General features: G+C 39.1%; 1 protein-coding gene across 5 annotated transcripts in view; it reads right to left on the bottom strand.

Annotated features, from left to right (window-relative positions):
- Positions 1 to 20,783, bottom strand: part of LOC100863535 (lost and found) — a 187,194-nt gene that overhangs the window by 54,151 nt on the left and 112,260 nt on the right. For all 5 annotated transcript variants that reach the window (XR_015293217.1, XR_015293218.1, XM_012489113.3 and 2 more), the window contains exon 3: positions 6,846 to 6,990. Coding sequence is in view for 3 of the 5 variants with exons in the window: in XM_012489113.3 (XP_012344567.1) it covers positions 6,846 to 6,990 (145 nt within the window). In the remaining 2 variants the exon portion in view is untranslated. The remainder of the gene's footprint in view (positions 1 to 6,845; positions 6,991 to 20,783) is intronic.

The following is a 20,783-nucleotide window of genomic DNA, read 5'->3' as shown; positions in this document are numbered from 1 at the left end:
TCAGACTCTCGATTCATTTTCTCGAGAGATAATATCGCGGGAGGGAGGCGAGTTGGTTGGGAAAGAAAAATTAAGGATAAATTTGAGGATAAATCGTCCGGTGCAGGAAATTAAAAACATCGGGATCTTAAATTGCAGCGCTCACGTGCGCTCACGGGATCGATGCAATCTCGACTCTGCTTATCTCGCAATATTATCATTCTTTGTATTAACGAGCTTGTGCAACATATTTCTTCATGTACAAGGAAAAGCTTGCAGAGTTTACAGGGGATGGGGAACGGGGACGATAAGTCGTCTCGCTCTGTAAAAACGAAAGTTATCCGCGTTATCGTGGGGGCAAAATTATAGGGCGAGAATGTTTAACTATTCGTGTATGTGAAACGCGAATGGCCAAGAATTCGATGAAAATTTCGTAATGATTTCATGCCACGCCGTTAATTTCCATTTTCCAAGATGTTAACGGACGATTATTTGGTAAATCGTTGATTAAGTAATTTACATAAGCCGAGAGATAAGGCAGGGAATAAATAGGGACTAACGTGGACTAAGTTTTCCCCGAGTTATCTCGTTGTCGTTATTCTCCTATTCTCCTCTGAAAGTGAAATTTTTTTATACATTTTTAAATTTCCACGCAACAGAATTTTTCCCTTCCACCAAACAAACGTGCTTCGAGAATAATAAAATCTACTCTGCCAAAACTTTGTGTATTCTTATTAAATTTTACTCCAGCTTTATATTTCTACGCGATCACGTTACCCTGCTCGATACACGTTGATTCTCCATCTTATCGTCTCGCTTATATTTTCTCATCAAATAATTCGATTCATCCGAGATTTAATTTTAAATATTTGCACGAATCTATAATGTTCTTCCCTCGGAGAAGAAAACGTAGAAGAGAGAGAATAATTGAATGGTGCAAACAATCTCGTTCGTAAATTTTCGACCACGGATGATTCGATTTTCATTTAACCATCGATCCATATTCTCGATCAACGTGATGCTGTTGTTGATGCTCCGTGCTCGAGGACATCAACTCATTCGAGATTCTTGAAATTCTCCATTAATTCTCGAATGCATAGCAATTATATATAATCCACCGTAGATTTTTTTGTATCGATGGTGGTGGTGGTGAAACAACGTTCAAAAAATAACAAGCAACGCAGGGACGCGATCGATAAAATATCAATTTAATTTTGAACAATATTATTATTATTATTATTATTAACATCATATTTATATTTACATCGCTCTATTATTATTATTATTAATTTTTTATCGACTGACCGGATTGAAATTTTCATTGCTCTTCGACGTTTTATTTTTCCAATATAAAAACAAAAAAATAAAAAAAATATCGTTGTATTTACCCATGTTCGTCCGACGAAAGTAAAGATTGATTCAATAACCGCACAATAACACCGCAGAGATTGATTGGAATAAAAGAATCGGGCAGAAGAGACACAGGTATATAATTGGTTTGCTGGATTATCGATCTTTATCTTTCGACAAATCCCACATTTACATTACTCTCCAAATCTTTCGTATTATTCCGCCTCCCCTTATATTTTCGCACGCAAAAGACGAATCATCGATGAAATTGAATCAAACTTCTTTTTCCCCCTTTCTTCAACCCGATCGAATCCCAAAGAATGCTCTCGTGTCCAAAACAAAAGAAGAAGAAGAAAAAAAAAACATCCCTTTACACGATTTCTGGAGGCAAAACCTCGACAAATATCCCCCCCTTGTGTACACGCCGCGAAAGAACGCAAGCGGAATCGATGCAAGAATCCGCGATATTGAAAGGCGGGGAGTCGATAGCTGCGGATCCGCAGGACAGGAAAGGGGGAGGGAAAGATTGAACGCGAGTCGAAGAATTGAAGGAAAAGAAGGAGGGAGGAAAGAAGAAAATGGCGGAGAATCGAAGCTGGCGCGGTGAATCATCCCCTCTTTTTCGCGCGCGCCGATTCGCGTCGTTTGTCTTCCGCGCGGATGCCGACAACTCGTCGAAGATGTCGCCGCGTCTTATCGAGGGCCGGCGGCAGAGGAAGGCCCGTTTTGCCGCGACTTTTCTGATTGATGATGGCGTTTTAATGGCGCCGCTTCCACGCTTGTACGATCATCTGTTATGCGCGCCGATGGATCCACCGCCTGATTTTGAATAATAGGATGGAACCGTCTCAACCGGCTGCGATCCATCTTGACAACTTGGAAAGCACGACGGCTTCCGTTTCAATGCAAGTGCATCGCAAGTTGCTCGAGAAGATAGCTTAATGAGGTTAGCTGCTTTCATAAGATCGAATTTGACGGTAGAAACGAGTTGTTTCAATTTTTCGTTTCAATTCCATCCAATACAATTTTGGTAACACGTGAAAAGTTGCGGAGACAATTTAATGAGATTAGGTATTTTTATATGTTCGAGTTTGATGATAGAAATAAGTTGTTTCGATTTTTCGTTTCAATTCCATCCGTTTGAATTTATATATGTATCTAATACGTTTTAGCGACAAGTTGTGGAGATAATTTAACGAGGTTAGGTATTTTTGTATGTTGGAATTTAACGGTAGAAACGAGTCGTTTCAATTTTTCGAGAGATTTCGTTTTAATTGTTCGAGAAGATAATTTAACGAGGTTAGGTGTTTTCATAAGTTCGAATTTGACGGTAGAAACGAGTTTGTTTCAATTTTAGTTCCAATTGTTTTTATCTGAGAATTCGCGGAGAATATTTTTGTAAGTTCAGATTTGATCACAATCTTTCAAACGAATCACGGGATTCTAGGTAGGTTTCGCTTGGAATTTTTTTTCAAAGAGAAAGATTTTCATTTCAATTCTACCTGCCCGCGTTTCCATTCGTATATATTTAATATCTTCCCACATCGATTCCCTTAGCTTCTTTCATTTCCTTAATTTCAATATCTAAAAACACCGTCGAACAACGGCCTCTCGATCATTCCGAAAAAATGTGCGCGTATATTCGAAAAAAGGGGGAAAAATGGATATGGATCGAGTCCAAAAGTGGAAGAACGGGCAAGTGGTAGGGAAATAATGCGGTGCGCAACAATTTGAAAAGCTTCGCCACCGCCAAAAGTCAAGCAAAACTCGCGCGAACAAACACGCGAACGAAGCTCGCCGATATTCCCGCCCCTATGCTTCATCATTCGCAGGGATAAAATGGACTTTGGCGCCACCCCCGTAATTCAGACAGATGGATAGATAGATAGATAGAGCTTGTTAATAATAATAATACTCTCCCGCCAACTTTTCTCTTTTTCGTCCTTGGGAGTCGACAGATGCGAAATCGAGATCGTTAGAAATCGTCCTCTTCCTTGCTCCTCCCTTTCGCCCCGACTTGGACAAATTACTCCAGTTAATGCAGTGTTTTATAGGCATCGTATGAAAAGCTTTACTGTGAAAAATAGGTAATCGATGGCAGGCCGGCTTAGCCGGGATACGCTCGGGCTCTTTGGATTGATTTTTCAATTAAAACGGCTTCCACCGAAAATCCATCGCGCCTTTTAATGATTCTTTTGATTTTTTTCCCCTCCTCTTTTTTCATTAGCACGCTCGATAGTCGAGCTCGTTTTTTTTTTTTTTTTTTTCTTTTTAATTAACGAGGTTCGAACTTGTAATCGTTTGATATCGATTGTATAAATGTTTCGATGATGAAAATATAAAAAAAAAAAAAAAAATGTAACGTCCTAATATTCATTCGACGATATACACCGAGTTAATAACTCAATAACAACTTAACAACCGCGTGTTAAAATTTTCAATGCTGCAACAGATGGCGCGAGAATGATGCGATAAAAATATATTCCATCGTGATAAAATGCATGGAGAAAAAGCTGTTAAATATTAACTCGTATTTACTAAAGAAATATATTTTTAACAGTCAATTAATTTATTCTTAAAGATCGTGTGATTTTATCCCGAGAAAACATCGCAAATTGTGCACCCACTCTAACGCGATATAATCGATCATCCATGGTGAACAAACCATGTCCTCGCGATCTTCCAAATTACGATATTTCACGAGGCACGTGAACACGTGAAAATCCTATAATTCTCCACGCAACATACCGTCACGGTACAAACTGCAAAACGGATCGCGCTAATATTGCCTACAACAATTCCTTGCTCGCGTTGAAACGTCATGTCCGGGCGAGGAGGAGGTTTCGTGATTCCAGACAGTTTGGAATTTCTCGAATTGCATCACGTACAAAGCATCACGCGTTGATGCCGAACGAAAAGCATCGGCCGATACCCTCCGTCCATTGCTTCAACAACGATTAATGTAAACATTTTGAAACAATCTACAAATGTAACGTTTATCGAAAGATAAACAAATCCATTAGAGCTTCTCGATTGGATTTAACGTGAAGAATTGTTGTGCGTTTGATTAAAATTCGTGTCGAATTTAAAAAAAAAAAAAAAGAGAGAGAGAGAAACAATTCTTTGAAAATAAATTTCACTCGTACTCGCCTCGTAATAAGGTGTTTAAATTCCATCTGTTAATTAATTTTACGCGTGAAAATATTTGTTTAAAACGTTTTCTTGCTCGATGTGTATATATATATTCCATGGATGAACGATTTCAACTAAATACCGATCGTTAAGAGAGGATGGAGTTTTCATTGCGCCGTGTCATGAATTATTCAACCGATACGCGAATTTTAAAGAGTATGTGCTAAAACGCGTATACCGAATTCTTGATTCATTGCCACGTGTTATTCGAGCCGAACATTTTTCACAACTATTATATTTTCACAACTAATAATTCGTGAAATAAACAGAATTTCCGCGTTTTCCACCCGCAAGTGAAGAAATGTTGTATCGCGAGAAGACGAGTGTCACATCTCCTTCTCGTTCGTTTTTTTTTTCTAATCTCATCTTCGATCCAGGAAATTTTTACAAAACTCGTTCGCAAATTCATTCGTAATTTCGATTCAACCGATCCCCGCGCAAATTTCTCACGGCGTGCCTGCCTGAATACACTTTGAGACGTTACTCGATACAAGCGAAATATATTTACACCGAATATCACACGTCATTTAAACACCGTACGTTTTCATTAATTTCACCAAAACGTTCAATTTGCCTTTATAATAATAATTCATGTCAAACAGGTGCGCGTGACACGTGTACAACATTATTTCTACGCATATAAAACCACCATTGAAATTGTCGAATCGAGTCCTCCTTTGTTCGTATATATCGAGATTGAAATTAGAATTTTAATAATCCCGCCCAATTTTCTTCGTATCGCGACGATCGGAAGGAGGCCAAGAAGAAGCCAAGAAGAACGCGCGTTGTCCACGTTTTCCCTTTCCTTCCATCATCCCTTTCGCGCCAACTTTTCGCGAGAGATACGGGAAAATAAATTCCGCTTAAAGTTGGCTTTAATTTATCGCGGTGGCACAGAGCAACGGGAATTTCCAACGGGATTTTCGACCGATCTTAGCGTTTCCACCAGGAAAGGGGATTTTACACGAGCGGATGACGGTATTATCTTTCGGGTTGGCGTTAATTTAAAATTACCGGGAGAGAGAGAGGGCATTGAGAGACCACGACGCGAAATAACGAGCGGGCCGGTAATTTGGGGATCGTTAATAGGAAGCGTCGTTAATTTACCGTTTTATTTATTCCCCTCCCCCTCTCCGTTTAATTATAATTACCGCTTTATTTATCCGTCACGGTTTGTCCTTGCCGCCTCGTAATTGGCCCCCTTTTTCCAGGCCAGGATTATCCGGCTCGGTTATTCGGCGATCGATCGATCGATCGATCGAGGCAGATGCAGATGTTTCGACGCTTCGGTTAATTTAAGTTTGGGATAAGACAGAGAACGTTGGATTTCGATTTTCTATTGCATAAAACAAGCGGTAAAAATGATTTGATCTTTCTGCTGGAATTGTGTTTTTATCGACTTAAATCGATGATTTAAATTCATGATTGTAATATATTTGTTACGAATTATTGAGTTATCGAAATTGCTGGTAAAAGGCATTGAGATCTCTCTCTTTCTGTATAATTTGATAGATGACGCGAAAACGGGAAGATATACCGTTATTATCGAAAGAGTGGAGACTATTTTATAAAGTGTTTCTTCGTCCATGCCGGTTCTCTTAATCACGGTGCATTAAGCACTTCATTAAGTCGAGCCAACCGAAGCAGAACATACTCGAAAAGAAAAGGAAAAAAAAAAAGAAAAGAAAAAATTCGCTTTCACGAATTGAAGTGAGATAGAGGGACCGTCGTTTAATTTCCTTTCAGAAAGTCATACGGAACGAAAGCTTCGCGGTTCATTTCATTCTTTAATCAGACATCTCCTCCTCTGGTTCAGCTTCAATTTGCAAGACGCTATTATTTCCTCTCTCTCTCTCTCTCTCTCTCCTTTCTTTTGTCAGCGGTAAATCGCATAAATTGGGATCGGTTGAGAACGATAGTATCGCAAACTTAACGAAACTTCGGAAATTTCGAAAGGAGATAAAATTTTACCCGCCTTTTGTACAATTTTGCTCGACAAATATTGTTAGAACGATGAAAAATTCACCGGCAATAAATTTCAATTACGCGAAACAAAGTTGAGCGCAACAATTTAAACGTCTATTTAGCGAAAGCGGCCTTCCTTCGTATCGCGTACACGCAGGCGGCAATCGTTTCCAAGCATTTCGTTTCCAACAATATCTCATAAAGTTGATAAAAAATCGACGATCCTCGAGGAAGGAAAAGAAAGAAAAAAGAAAAGAGAAGCGTTTCAACTGCTTGTTGTTTAAAAAGCAAGGGAAGCACGAATTTGGCAGAGAAAGAAGGAGCGGAAAGGAATTATCACATGAGAGAAATGTACTCACTCGGATCCTTGACGGCGGTGATAACGAGGCGGAAGCCGTTCGAGAGGGTGCCCCACGAGTCGGTGACGTATTTCAGTGTCACGAAGTTCGTGCGCGTATAAATCGCGCCCACGGTCTGCTTCGTGTTCTGGCAGGACAGGTCTGCCTGGAAAACAAAAGAAACGCCGCTCGTTCAATGCGACAGTCTTCACGTATATATATATATATATATATATATATATATATATATATATATATATATATACGTGCACGTACACGCGGAGGAAGAAGAACAGCCTCGTTCTCGTTTCCACGGTTGTTGGAACGCTATTGGACAAGTGGAGGACGGCCACGTGACAAACCGACTCGAACCTGTCGTGTTCGAGCGATCTGTAAACCACGTAGACAATCGCGAGATTAACGCGGCTCTCGAGGCGAGCAATTGTTCTCGTTTCCTTGGACCGGACGTGGTTTTTCTCGTGCATACGCGTCGTCGTGGTGAAAAGTGAAAAAGGATCGGTAATTGCTCGAGTCGAAGGTACGTACGGATTTGTATCTTTGTCGCAGACGTTATTTAATTATCGAACAGAAGATTTTTAATCAAATCATCTTCTCGAAAGGTAGAGTAGTTTCTTAAACGATACGTACACTTTAATCCGTCCGCGGAGAATTTCTTAAAGATCTTAAACCGAAGCTGTATAAGTAAGAGGATAAGCAGCTGGTAGTTGGCCGGCTAATGTAACTCGACTTTCGTGATTCCAAGTTCCGGTTCATTACCGGCCAACACGAAGTGTAAGCAAACTTTTAAGTTCGAAACCAAGTTGAAATTGCGTGGATGTTTTATACATGCAGAGGAAACGTGAACAGTTTTTGCGTTTGGCTAACTCTTCTCAACCTTCGTTACAAATTTACCACTCGTAATGATACAGATAGTTTTTGACGAAGGAATCAACACTCATCGCCATCTACCGTCCGAGCGTTGATGTACTCGTAACGCGGATTACCCGTAACATTTGTGCAATATTTGATCGACAAATATATCACCAATCATATCGTACCTATTACGTATATTTATCCAGAAAATAAAATCTTATTTATCATTATATACGGTGTTTCAACAACGTGCGCAATCATTTTTCAATATCGAAAAAATTACGAGAAAAAATACGGTCTTTAATTTTTCTTCAATTAAAACTATTCCAAGTTAAAAAAAAAAAAAAAAGGAAATCTATCGAACAAGTTTCGATAGCTCGATAATATTTTATTTCACTCGACAATCGACCGAGTTTGAATCGATTCGTATCGTTAAGGATGATTTATATCGAGAACGCGTTTGAAAATTCAGCGGATTGGAAAAAGGATATCGCGGGTTCCCGATACACCCGCAATTAATCCGTCGAACAATCACGGTTGTTCGATCCAACAGCGGGGAAAGGCGATCCTCACGGGAATTCGCGAAACGGTGTTGCACGAAACGACCCTCCCTCCCCCGAGTTAATTAATTAACCGGACGAAGAATTATCCTGGCACGGTGATCTCATTTGTTTGCCTCAAGACATAATCCGTCCAACACTTGTTGCGTCTTACGATTTAACGAGGAAACCCGGAAACAGCCGGTGCGCAACCGAAGAGGAGAGGGAAAAAAAGAGCGAGAGAGAGTTAGTTCGGGGAAAATAGTTAACCCTTTCTGAGAACAAGTCTAGTGGCTAAGTTTCTCTATTGAAACGGTTGTTTGAGCCTCGAACGGTTGAGAGTTTCTTCTTGCGAAAAGAAACTGCGTTGTTGTTGTTGTTGTTGTCGTTGTTGTTGTCAGAGTTCGAGTCAGATCGATAAGAGAATTGTACCGTGGATAATTGGATGTAAGAAGCGAGCGTTGGTGTAAAAGTGTACTTGACGTTACGAAAAGTAAGTTGGAGTAGTATTTACAACAAAGAAAGGTGTAATTATAATTTTTTTTAAACAGAATTTATGACAAAAGTATTGCAATCTTTACGACACTTCGTGACCCCCTCCCCCCCCCCCCCATTTTCTTTATAAATTTATGGAAAAATTTATGGTCGATGCACGATAAATTTTATCACGTGAGGGAATTAAATTCCATCCATGGAGATATATATATATATATACAAAATGTGAAGGGATATTTGTCATGTGAGTGTGTGTACATTTTAAAATCGATGGGAACTCGGCACATGGAAAGATAAACTTGTCTCGTTTAAAGATACGGCTCATCGTTTAATGACATTTAATTTTTAAAAATTACAATACGTAAATAATTTTTAAGATAAATAACGAATAACACAGACCCTCCGATCGTATTATTTCTATTTCCATTTATACCAATTCCCCTCTCAATTGTTATCGCTCTTCTGTATTTCACTCGCGCTCCCATTTTTCATTTCGCGCTCGTACACACCTACACAACTTCCCTCTTCATCTCTTTCATTTCGGAACAAAGTACGCGGTAATCTGGAACGATTTTTACGTGTGTATATACACACACACACACACATACACAGAGAATAGAATAAAATTTCTTTCGCTATTAACTCTTCGTTTCGTACGTGGTTCAATCATCATTCGAATTTCAACAGAGAGTTATTGTTATTAATTAAGCTATCAAAAATTCTTATATTTCAAAAAATAACGATAATAACAACAATAATACCAACGATTAAATTAATTGAAGAAAAACCATTCGTTCGCAAATTTCACCGAATTAAACAGTGGAGGAACACTCGCGGATACAAATAGGATGGCTAGAAAAGCGGGGCACTGAAAGGGTTAAGGGTCGTCGCGCTAATAATTTGCCGGGTGTTTCCTTCGTGCTGCTTCGTTATCGCGAAATATTGTTACCGTCCGGCGGTAACGATAACTGTCTTCTTTCTGGCCCAATTAGCGCGGACGAACGGTCGGCCGAACGTGCGTCAGATAATCCACATTTAATTATCTCCGGTGGCGGGATCGTTTCGAGACGACGCGGGGATAAACAGGCTGCCCTCCTCCTCCTCCCCCGTGTAACCGAAATAATTAAAATTCGAGCGCACATGTACGCGGCGCGGCGGTGTATCGGTGCGAATCGGGGCAGATTTTCGCGGATAAAGTGATTTTAATTGGGAATATTATTACGTAATATTTCTCTCGAGCCGTCCCCCAAGCCTGAAAAATTGAGCGCACGTTTTATTTATTATTTAAAATATTTTGTATCACGTCCCCGATCTTTCGCCCTTTTCGCTTTCGTACTTATAAACTCGGCAATAACGAGGTTGATGAAATTGTTATTGTTGTTGTATTGATATTGTTCTATCACGGCTCGTGAGAATTATTAATTACAAACACGTATAGGGGGAATGTGTGTGTGTGTGTTGATATTGATTTATTTGTAGATGAGATTGTATTTATCGATAGAAAATGATGATTGAAAGAACAAGCGTAAAGTTCAAAGTATAAATATAAATGAATGTAAGGAAAATAATGATGCATCGAGGCTACGAGGAAATGCTAAATCATGATGGATCGTGATAAACTATAAATTTTGTCGTCAAAATCTACTGGGAATATAGACGGAAGCATGCGGTTGAAATTACTTTTCGATTCGTCCCGATATCTCGATCGGTCGACGAGATACGAGGATGCAAAGTTCTCAGAAGAGAAGTTATGAATGGGCCCGCGGCTCGCTGACCTACATTTATTTTTGGAAACGCGTACTACATCCTTCCAGGAATCGCTATTATGTTTTTTTCGCGTCCGTCACTTGTCTCGAGTTTGAGATAGGTCGGCGAGACGAGGCGCGAGCGAGAGATCCGAATAGGGACGAGGAGAGAAATAATAAACGATTAAAATTACCTTTTCCTTTACACGACGATATCTCGGCAACCAAAAGTCGTATCGAAATGAATCAAAAAGCGTTTTAAAGGGTGAGATTCCGCGCTTCTAATCATCGTTCACTCGTTCACCGGAAGTCGATATCTTGGGAGTTACAGCGGTCCAAAGTTTTCTTAATTTTAATAGAGCCGATCGGGTTTAAAGTAAACGATCAAAAATATCCTTTTCTTTACAAGAAGATTTCTCGGCAACCAAAAGTCGTATCGAAATGAATCAAGAAGCGTTTTAAAGGGTGAGGTTCCGCGCTTCTAATCATCGTTCACTCGTTCACCGGAAGTCGATATCTTGGGAGTTACAGCGGTCCAAAGTTTTCCTAATTTTAATACGGTTTAACAAAGTTGAAGAACGATAGCATTTATTTCTGGAAGTATACCGCTTGAAATGATCTTACCAGTGATAAATTGATCCGAAAGTTATCTTAATTTGAAAAAAGTTTGAGTTTCCAACTATATTAATCAATCGAAGAGAGATTTATCATCGCGTGAAAAAAAAAAAAAAAAGAAATTCCGCTTCGGACTTCAACTTCAGAGTTCAACAGTTTTATTCAATTTACAAAAATTTTCATCGCAGCTGCCCAATAAATCACCGGTGAATGCCCATTCATCCGAAAGAAACATACGCAAACATATTTTTCATATCCCACGCCATATATACGGTTCACGATGGTTCGAGAAGAATCATGCGTTTTAGAGCAATGGTCAATGATCACCAATTTTCCGAGGCTCGCACAAATGGAAAATTGCGTCAATCGTCGATAAAAAAAACCCTGTTATCATTGTCAATGACCCCGCTCTGTCATGGAGTTGCGCCTGCTACGTTCTCACCACCGTGGAAAGCAATAAAAATATTGCCCTCCTCTTCCCAAGTATTCCAACACGAAATTACCGCGAAAAACTTTGTTCGTTGCAAGTCGAGACACTTTCACAAGTCCTATCATAACCCAAACAAGGGAGGAAGAATTTTCTATGAGACTTGTTGTTACGAACGATACGTGATGTACTCCTATTTTTCCCTTCGTTTCCCTTTCTTTCTTTGTTTTAATCGATCAGACACGAGAGAAAATTCGTGTAAACATCAGCGTTCAAACCGTTGCACAGATATCTTTCGACACATTTTTTCAAGCCTGTCCCCAAGCCTACTCCGTAAAAGCGGAGAATTATCGGTGTTGGCAGCCGAGGTCATATTTTGCCTCGGTTAATATCGCGCCACGCGGCGATATAAACCACCCTTAAAGATATACGCGCATCCACGTCGGTATTTAATATTGAATCGCGGGGGCGATTACCTTTCGCGGGCTGTTTCTCAGCCGGATAGACAGCCGGGTGTAAATTTAATCCGAAAACGAAAGTTATATAATGGTGAATGGTGAATTATTATTTCCACGATAAACGGGGATGAATGTCGACGCCGATGAGAAACGCGAGCGATCGTAAAAAATATTCGACGAATATCGATTATTTCTCCCCTTTTCTTAACTCTCTCTCTCTCTCTCTTTCCACGCGTTTTCAACGCGATGAAAAATGTTTGCGAACAACAAAATGTTTGGCGGGCAATGTTGGAAAGCGGGCACGCAGAGGCAGAGGCATAAATCGGAAGTGGTAATTGGAAAGGAAAAGGAGGAAAACGAGTGCAACGAATGTTCGTGTCCCCTCTTTTTTACGATATTGTTGTTTACTCGAGCGACCGCTTCTCCACCACGTGGAATTTTCACCAGGGAATATCTCGAAATTCCTCCTTTTTATCCGTTTCATTTCGCTTGCGTTGAGAATTTTAGGAATGTTATACAAACAGAGAAATAACTTGCCGATTTTATATCCGAAACTATGCGAACTTCCGTTTGATGTGAAAAATAGCAAATCGAAACGAATTGTAATTCTCTATAAATAATAATTTTACAATCTAGTAGATAAATTGTTAATTAGAGGAGACGCGAAATAACGTTTTTGAAAAAATTTTTAATTCAGCGTATCATTCGGTACACGGCGTTTCTTGACGCGAAGAAGGGGGAAAAAGAAAAAAACGTTGGTTGAAAGAGGAGCGCGAAACGTTGCCTGTAAAAGAAAAGGATTCGAAAATTGCGCTCCCCTTTGCGAACGCTTCTCCTCTGACGAAATAATTTACATTTAAATTAAGAGAATCAAAGAAGAATTTAAATTAGATAGAATTCAACTTCTTCGAAGCGAGGAGAAACAGTAGAAACTTGACGAAACGAAAATACTTTCAAATCCCTCTTTTAACAAAATTTTCTCCCCCTTGACAAAATATTTTACTTTCGGATATTTCGCGCTATTGTCCCCAAATTAACACGCTCTCCTCTTTCCTTAAAAAAAGAAAAAAAAAAAAAAAAAAAAAACACTCTCACTTCCCGTATTTACCTTAAAATCTTAACAACAATCTTAACGTTATCGAATTATTAAAATGCCTTTTATTCTCCATTTATTAAAAAGAAAGAGAGAAGAAAAAATCTCGTAAAAATTCTAATTCCCTTTCATCGCCCTGTTCATCGCCGACCTTCCTTTTTCGAGATTATATCCACACGAATAATATACCAGATACCAGTCAACGAATGTACGAACGAAGATATACGTACGTAATAAAAAAAAAAAAAAAAAGAAAAAGAAAAAGAACATGGAAAGCAAGCGACAATAAAATTTCTCGATCGAAGAAGATGGAAAATGGTGTTGTCAACGCGGAAAGGACAAGGTTTTTTTCTCGTATTATTGTTAGATTTATTCGCTCTCTCTCGCAAGAAATATCATCATCATAAGCCGGGAGCGGTTACTAATTACGAAAGTAATTAACGCTCGCTATCTCTGATTCCGGGATGGCCGAGAGGTACAAGTATTAGCACGGCTATCAATAGCGAGGTTTGAAACGAATCTGGATACTAGGATTTCGATATCTAGTAAAATTTCATCCAATCGAGTGTTGGTTATCGCGATCGATGACGACTCTTCTTTCCCTTTTTTTTTCTCTCCTTTCTCGCGTATCGAATGATCGATAAATTTAATCGTTGGGATATATATGTTGTTATTCGAGAGAGAGTTCTATCGTTACTTTTATTTTACCTTTTTTTCATCAGCAGAAATACCACGCGTACGATGCGTATTGTATCGCGTGTAAAATAATATCGTGGAATTAATAAACGGACGATGCAAGATGCAAAAGTAATATGAACGAATAAGGGTGGCGAAATTCATTAATCGTCTACGCGTCGAACGCGTAGATATAAATATTGGCATCGGGGGGGGGGGGGGGGAGAGGAAATATTAAAATTGTATAAATGAATAAAACGGGGATCAATGGTGTATACGAATGCCCGCTTATTATAATATTTAAATTTATCGTTATTAATATTAATTATCGAAATATTAATAATATCGGATATAATTGAATTGCGCATTTTATTACTTTTGCGATTCGCGTTAAGTAGCGATATAAATATCGTCGTATTTAAACGACGAAAAATATTATATTCGTTCGCTTTTGTACCATACCGCTTTTTGTATTTTCTATCCCTGTTGCGTGCCTCTTCCACGCTTGAAAAATATTTATTTTATTTCATTCGCGCGAAACGTCAACCGTGCGAATTTAATTATACGAATTTATTATAAAATCAAACATACGGAAACCGCCTCTTTTATTCTATCTTCTATTTTGCCTGTTTAATTTCGATCGTTTCTCATTCTCGCTCGACGGATCCATCGAAATGGATCCAGACAAATTCCAGACGAAGGAGAATGCGAATCACAGAATTCTCTGTCCTCACAGAACGCATCGAAAGATTTATTAAAACCTGTTATTACCTTTATACACTAATATCGCTGGTGCGACATCGCGCATCCTATCTTTATCGAGCGATATACAGGTGCGTTTCACCTCGATTTCACACTTTGCGGAAAATGCGTTCCAAAAATATTTCTTTCGTCCTTCCTTTCGTCACCAACAGCCGTGCAAAAAACAATCTCACTCCGCGTTTAACTTATCGATACCCGTCGATGAAAATCAGTTCGCGATACACTCGGCTTAACACGAACGTTTACAACCGATTAACGGACGCGTTAACCCTTCCTCCTCGGTATTTCGGCGCGGTTCTGTAAATTGCTCGCATTAAATTCCGCCGAAATCGATAAGCTTAATTTCATCGTTGTGACCGCGTTATTATCGTTTGAGGGGGCGGGTGTGGAGAAGGAAAGTTTATATCGTCCATCCCGTTCATTAAATCCTCGGCGAAACGACGCGAGAACAACGCGTAATGACGCTTCCCTAACGTTCACGTAGAGCAACGACGTTACAAATTGCTCGGCTCGTACCGTTCGCTCTAACAAATGCGGCCGCGCGACAAAACTTGAAATTATTGCCCGCCCCGTTTTCCACCAAAATACCGCGCGCAACCGCCTCGATTTATCGCTCTCGATCCTCAACCTTTTATTTCCCCTTCGCGAATTTTTCTTCTCTTCGAACACCGATTCGATCGAAAATACGATTTCTCGATTCTCTGGGAAACCATTCGCTTCGGCTTTTCCTTATTTTCGTTATTTCTCCGAAATGCGAATCGAGCGAAAGGAAAAATGGATTCTCTCGAGTTATTTTCTCGAGGAGAATTGAAAAAAAATGTCGCACTTACGACTCGTAACGACTAATAACTTGGGTTATCCGTAAAACGATCTGAGCTAACGACGAGTTTTGATCGCCGTCTGAAAACGCGCTATACACACGCGATAACCGTCGACTAAATTATGTCGCTATACGTTCAATCAGCATATATCACTGTTTCACCAACGTGCTGCCCTACCTTCATTTATTTTTTACATCGCTGTTATCGCGATCCACCAGGTTTCGCATTGTATCTTTAATCGCGACATGACAGTAATAAAATGGTTAATAACCTATTTGCTCGAAAAGTATCGAGATAATCTTCGATTCTTCATCTTTAATTTATCAATCCTCCCTCTCTTTACGCGCCAAACGACGTAATTTTAAATCTCTACGAGAAAAAGATTATCTTTGAAGCGTCTATCTTCCTTTTCTCTCTCTTCTCTAAACGAAAAACAAAAGTGTTGAAAACAAGAGACTGTAATAGAGAGGAGGAATGCTCGTTTCCCGTATTTATTTAATTAATTTAACGGCCCCTTTCGTTCGAACACGCAGCATGAGATCCATTATCCTAGCAATTTACAATCGCATCTCCACTTATCGAATCGAGACGAGTGGAGTGGATAAACTCGTGCAATTTAAGCAATTTAAGGAGAGAGGAGTTAAAAATTAGCACCCCTCCCGGATTCATAGATGTTCGGATTCCCTCGAGTTGATTAAACCGAGGAGAAAGGTGAATAAAAGTGAATTGAACGAGCTCGCATGCATTAAGAGCATCGAGTAATCTAAGGGAACGAGGTGGCAACTACGTTTAAGGGCTATGAACAAACTTCATATGGCTTGTAACTTTAGTTACAAGGTAATGGCATCATGATTCTGAACTGTTTAAGCAACTTTTGCTCTTCTGCGAGCTTCGCTTGTTTGCAGATCACTACACGAGAACTCGTTTAACTTTTTCTTCCCTTTTTTTTTTTCCTTTTTCTTTTTCTTTTTTTTTTTTCTCTTCTTTTTTTACGCCTCCCCTTCCCTCGTCCGTCCGTCCCTTGGACCGTCCGGATCCCGAAGAACGTAGAACTTAATTAACTTTAAAGCTTCGAAACTTTGTTAAAGCAACAACAAGATTTGTTACTTTAATTTCGCAGCATAAACGGAGATATTGAAAAAGTTTCAGATATTTCGTCGGATTATTTAACGCTAACTTATACATCAAACCGTGGCAAGGATTCATCTCATCGTTCAACTTTCAACAATAATTGAATAAAAATTTAATGAATCCGTTTAAGGGCATTATTCGACCAGCTTTTGATCGTAAAAGATAATTTTTCCTAATATCGATCGATTATCTTTCGAAACCCACAAAATTACGCTCGAAAACTCGAATTTAAATTCAGATATCGAAGAAAAAAAAAAGAAAAAGTCTCTTTAACACTTTTTCGTCAAAATCGCAGTCAAAGATTAAAATTCAGACATCAAGAAAACTCGATTATTTTCATTTCTTCATCAATCCTTCGAAACCCAATTTAATCACCTTTCAATTTCTCTCACAAAACTACGCTCAACTCAAAAATTCAAATTTTTTTAATTCAGCTACGTGGGAAGAAAAATCCAAGATTAACTCTGATCTTCTCATCACGCGCTCAAACAAATATCATATTTCATTCGCGACAAGAGAAGAAAAGAAAAAAAAAAAGAGAGAAAGCCTGCTCAAAATGTAATGGACGAAAGTTATCCTCTGCGCGAGCAGGCGGTTCGACGAGCTTCGAAATTAAACGCGGGTTAATTTCGACCCAATTTGCAAATTTCGCGTTATTGCAAAGCGGCAAAGCGACCACCCTCCGGACGGTCTGTTTGCAGGGCACAAACTGTACATTCCGGCGTGCATTAGGCCTACCTAACGTCCATTCACGGGCGGCGGTTTAATAATGTAGCCGCAATCGGGCCGCGAGTCACCCCGCCCGCCACCTGTCAACCCCGATGACGACCGTCATCGATCACCACGACTCTTACGAACCCCTAGAGAGAGATTCGCCCCCCTCGCGTTCGAGGAATTAATTTTCAGGGATTTGTGGCCAAAGCGGATTTCGTTTCGAGGGGTTGAAAGACCAATTTTTTTCGCCCCCCCTTCAGGAAAGATAATTCTATCGATAAAATATTTGCTCGCTTTGATTTAGGAGAGAATTATTCGTTGCACAGATTGAGATGTCGATCGTGAAAGTTTTCATACGTTGTTTTACAAGAGAATTGTTATTATCGATTTTAATGAAAACTCGTGTATTTATCTTTTCCAATATCTTTGACTATGTGAAATCAATTTTTCACAAATTTTAGTGTTTCGTAGCGATATTCCATTAAAGTAAAAAAATATATTACTTGGTAACACAATTTGTTGAATATGAACGCGCGAGGGAAATCTCAATTGTCGCAGAGAACCCGGAATCAAATCGTTCCATTGGATTGGAACAAACGTTCGATTCTCGTCTTCCTATTTTCCCTTTTTTTTCTATTTAACAGATCGGAATGATGATCTCGCACCGCGAGACGACTCAAGATATGGGCGACGAGGGAATTACTAGATTAAAACAAACGTGGGACGATGTAAAAATCTACTCGACTTCCAATATCCCGATTGAACTCCAGATCGTTCCAGATTCACCGATCGATCCCACCTTCAAGCACGGACATTCCGGCAAATTTTTCGACTTGCTTTGCCGCAGTCGCTTAACGGCCAACTTCGGGGATATATTCATCGTGGAGATGGGACAACTTATGCCGTGCACGAAACACCGGAATATAGGCCGTTTCCGGAGGATAAGAATATTCCGGGGGAGGAAAAAAGTTGAAGTGGCGCCAATTCTTCGTTCGAATTTTACGGTTCGCGGAGAAGTTCTAATCAGCGCAAGTTCTATTCTTAGCTGGGAAACGAGTCGCGTAAAGAATCTTATTAATTTATTACTTGAAATTATTTCAATCGATGATCGATCTCTTCAAAGATTATCACCGTCGAAGGAAATATTTTCAAAGCAGCGATCGTCAAGTGATGATAAGATAATTTTACACGCGTAATCTTAAGGAGATTATTTCGAGTAATTATTTCGACGGTATAGCAAAATTTGAACAATATAAAAGTTGTAGACCTACATTTTCAGAGAATATTTTCCATCGAGTCGAACGAACGAAATTTCTGTAAATCTCTATAGGTATTTATCTAAAGGACGTCGTTCACCACGATATTATATATTTTGACACAAATTATATAATATTTTTTCTCATCACGTATTTACGTAAAATTTGAGGGAATAACGACTCGTCCTTACGGTACAAAGTCATCGTTGCAAACGGGATGATTCGATTAAACCGTATTATCATTTTCCTCCGGACTAACGACGTATTATTACGTTTTCAAAGACCTAGGTAATTGGAATTACACGGAGCTCGTTACAAGGCTCAAAATAATCGAATGATCTCGTCGAAAAAAACGTTGTTCGATTTTTAAACATTTCGTCTGCATTTCGAAAAATCGATGGATTAATTTTACGCGACGTAGAATATTAAAAAATGGAGAGAAAAAAAAGAAAAAATCACAGATTGCTGAACCAAACATATCACGGATCGTATTATCGTCGATCATTTATATATATATATATATATATATATACACATGTATATACAACGAGAATATTTTAATAATCCGGTATTCATATTCCTTTCCTTCGTGACAAAGTGTTTCGGCTGGAAACAGCTTTCCTCGTAATTAAAAATAAACAGGCGGAGGCCGGCCGTGTTTTTTTCGTAAAGATTAGACGCCGCGTATATACACGGAGGAAGCCGGATGTCGCGAACCCTTTTAACCGTTTTCAAGCATCCTTTGACTACTTCCCCGTGGTTTAATCTGCCGTACGAACATCTTTCGAGTATTTCGCGAGCAAATTAAATTTTCCGTATTCGCCGTCCCTTCCCCGTGGCTCGCCTCTCTCGGCCAAAGCTAGCTAGCTAGCTACCTCGTCCTAAGATTAATTTTTCAAATTGAAAGCTTCCCAGGCCGGGGGAAATTGCATAACGGAGAGGGGGGAGGTTGGAAAATTCTCCAGATTAATGCCACCGGGCCCACTGTTTCCAATGCCAAATTTCTAATTGCAATTTTCCATTTGGCAAAGATGGGCCACGATACCCTTTTGTCGCCGCTCTCCGTTGTTCCTCGTGGAATTATTTTAAAAAACGGTGTGACGAATAAAAACATTGATCGATTCGCGATCGAAAGATAATTGATCGCAATCCATTGTTTCGTGGAATTTAATTTAAAACGATATAACGGTATTTTACGATCGATTTTTTTTTTTTTTTTTTAGAATTGATTTTCCAAAGATAGAACGATTTCCATTGTAATCCATCGTTTTTCATGGGATTATTTTAAAAATTTTAAAACGATATTTTTGGATTGTTTTTTTTTTTTTTTTGATCGTTCGATTTCCATGGAATTATTTTAAAACGATATAATAATAATATTTTAGGATCGATCTTTCTTTTCATCGATTTGTCGAAGATAATCGACTATTTTAAAATGATATATTAATTATTTTTGAACGATTGATCGTTATCAGTGAGGTGTGGAATTAAAGCAGTATTAAAAAAAACTCGAGCCATTTGAAATTGTTTTATAAATAACAGATGGAGAATAAGACGGTCGATTAATAATTTTCCGCGCCTCGAAACTGTGCAACTTGGATTTAATTGCTCGGTAATTTGACGGAAGCTCGGTAAGTATATACTTACTCGGGACGTTAATTGATTAACCCGAGGCTGGTCGTCCCTTCTAAACGAATGTCAATTTAACTTTTTAAAATAATTTCTTCCATCAATTTCCATTTGCTCCGTTTGAATAACGATACGACGATCGCATCCCTTCGCAACGACCACCATCCTGATTCAAACGATGAAATCGCAAACGTCATTTTTCACGCCATACGTTTTCGTGATTATTTGCCACATGCACTTTCAAGAAAAAATCATGGATATCTCTTGCTTGTCGACGCATTATTGATGACGAATATAAAATAGCCGTCGACAAGGAGGAATTTCAGTATCACTCAGATGCAAAGAAAATATCATATATAACGTGGCGTCCATATTCGAAAACCACGACTATCAAAATTAATTGAGAAGAACTCGAATACTTTCGATCCGTACAATCAGTCGAATAATATTCCTCGTCGATTCTCCTGAACTAAAGTATCTATACGCATAAAGAAAAATATTATTTCGATCCAATTAACGATAGAAACACGAGCCAATTTACATTTTCGTCACGTTCGCGACCATGCATCTTCATTTTCGATCCACAATATAATCCCGTGCGATTTTATCATCGATCGAACGATATCCCTTCTCGAGGCAACCTATCCACTCGCACGTTACGTAAATAAATTAAAAATATTGTTTCCATTCGATGGAAGAAATTGGTTAACCGAAATCAAGTGGCGT

The sequence above is a fragment of the Apis florea genome, unplaced genomic scaffold (genome assembly GCF_048593485.1).
Source record: "Apis florea isolate Af1SG1 unplaced genomic scaffold, ASM4859348v1 contig_3367_pilon, whole genome shotgun sequence".
Classification (NCBI taxonomy): Eukaryota; Metazoa; Arthropoda; class Insecta; order Hymenoptera; family Apidae; genus Apis; species Apis florea.
This window is presented reverse-complemented; position numbering and strand designations above follow the sequence as displayed.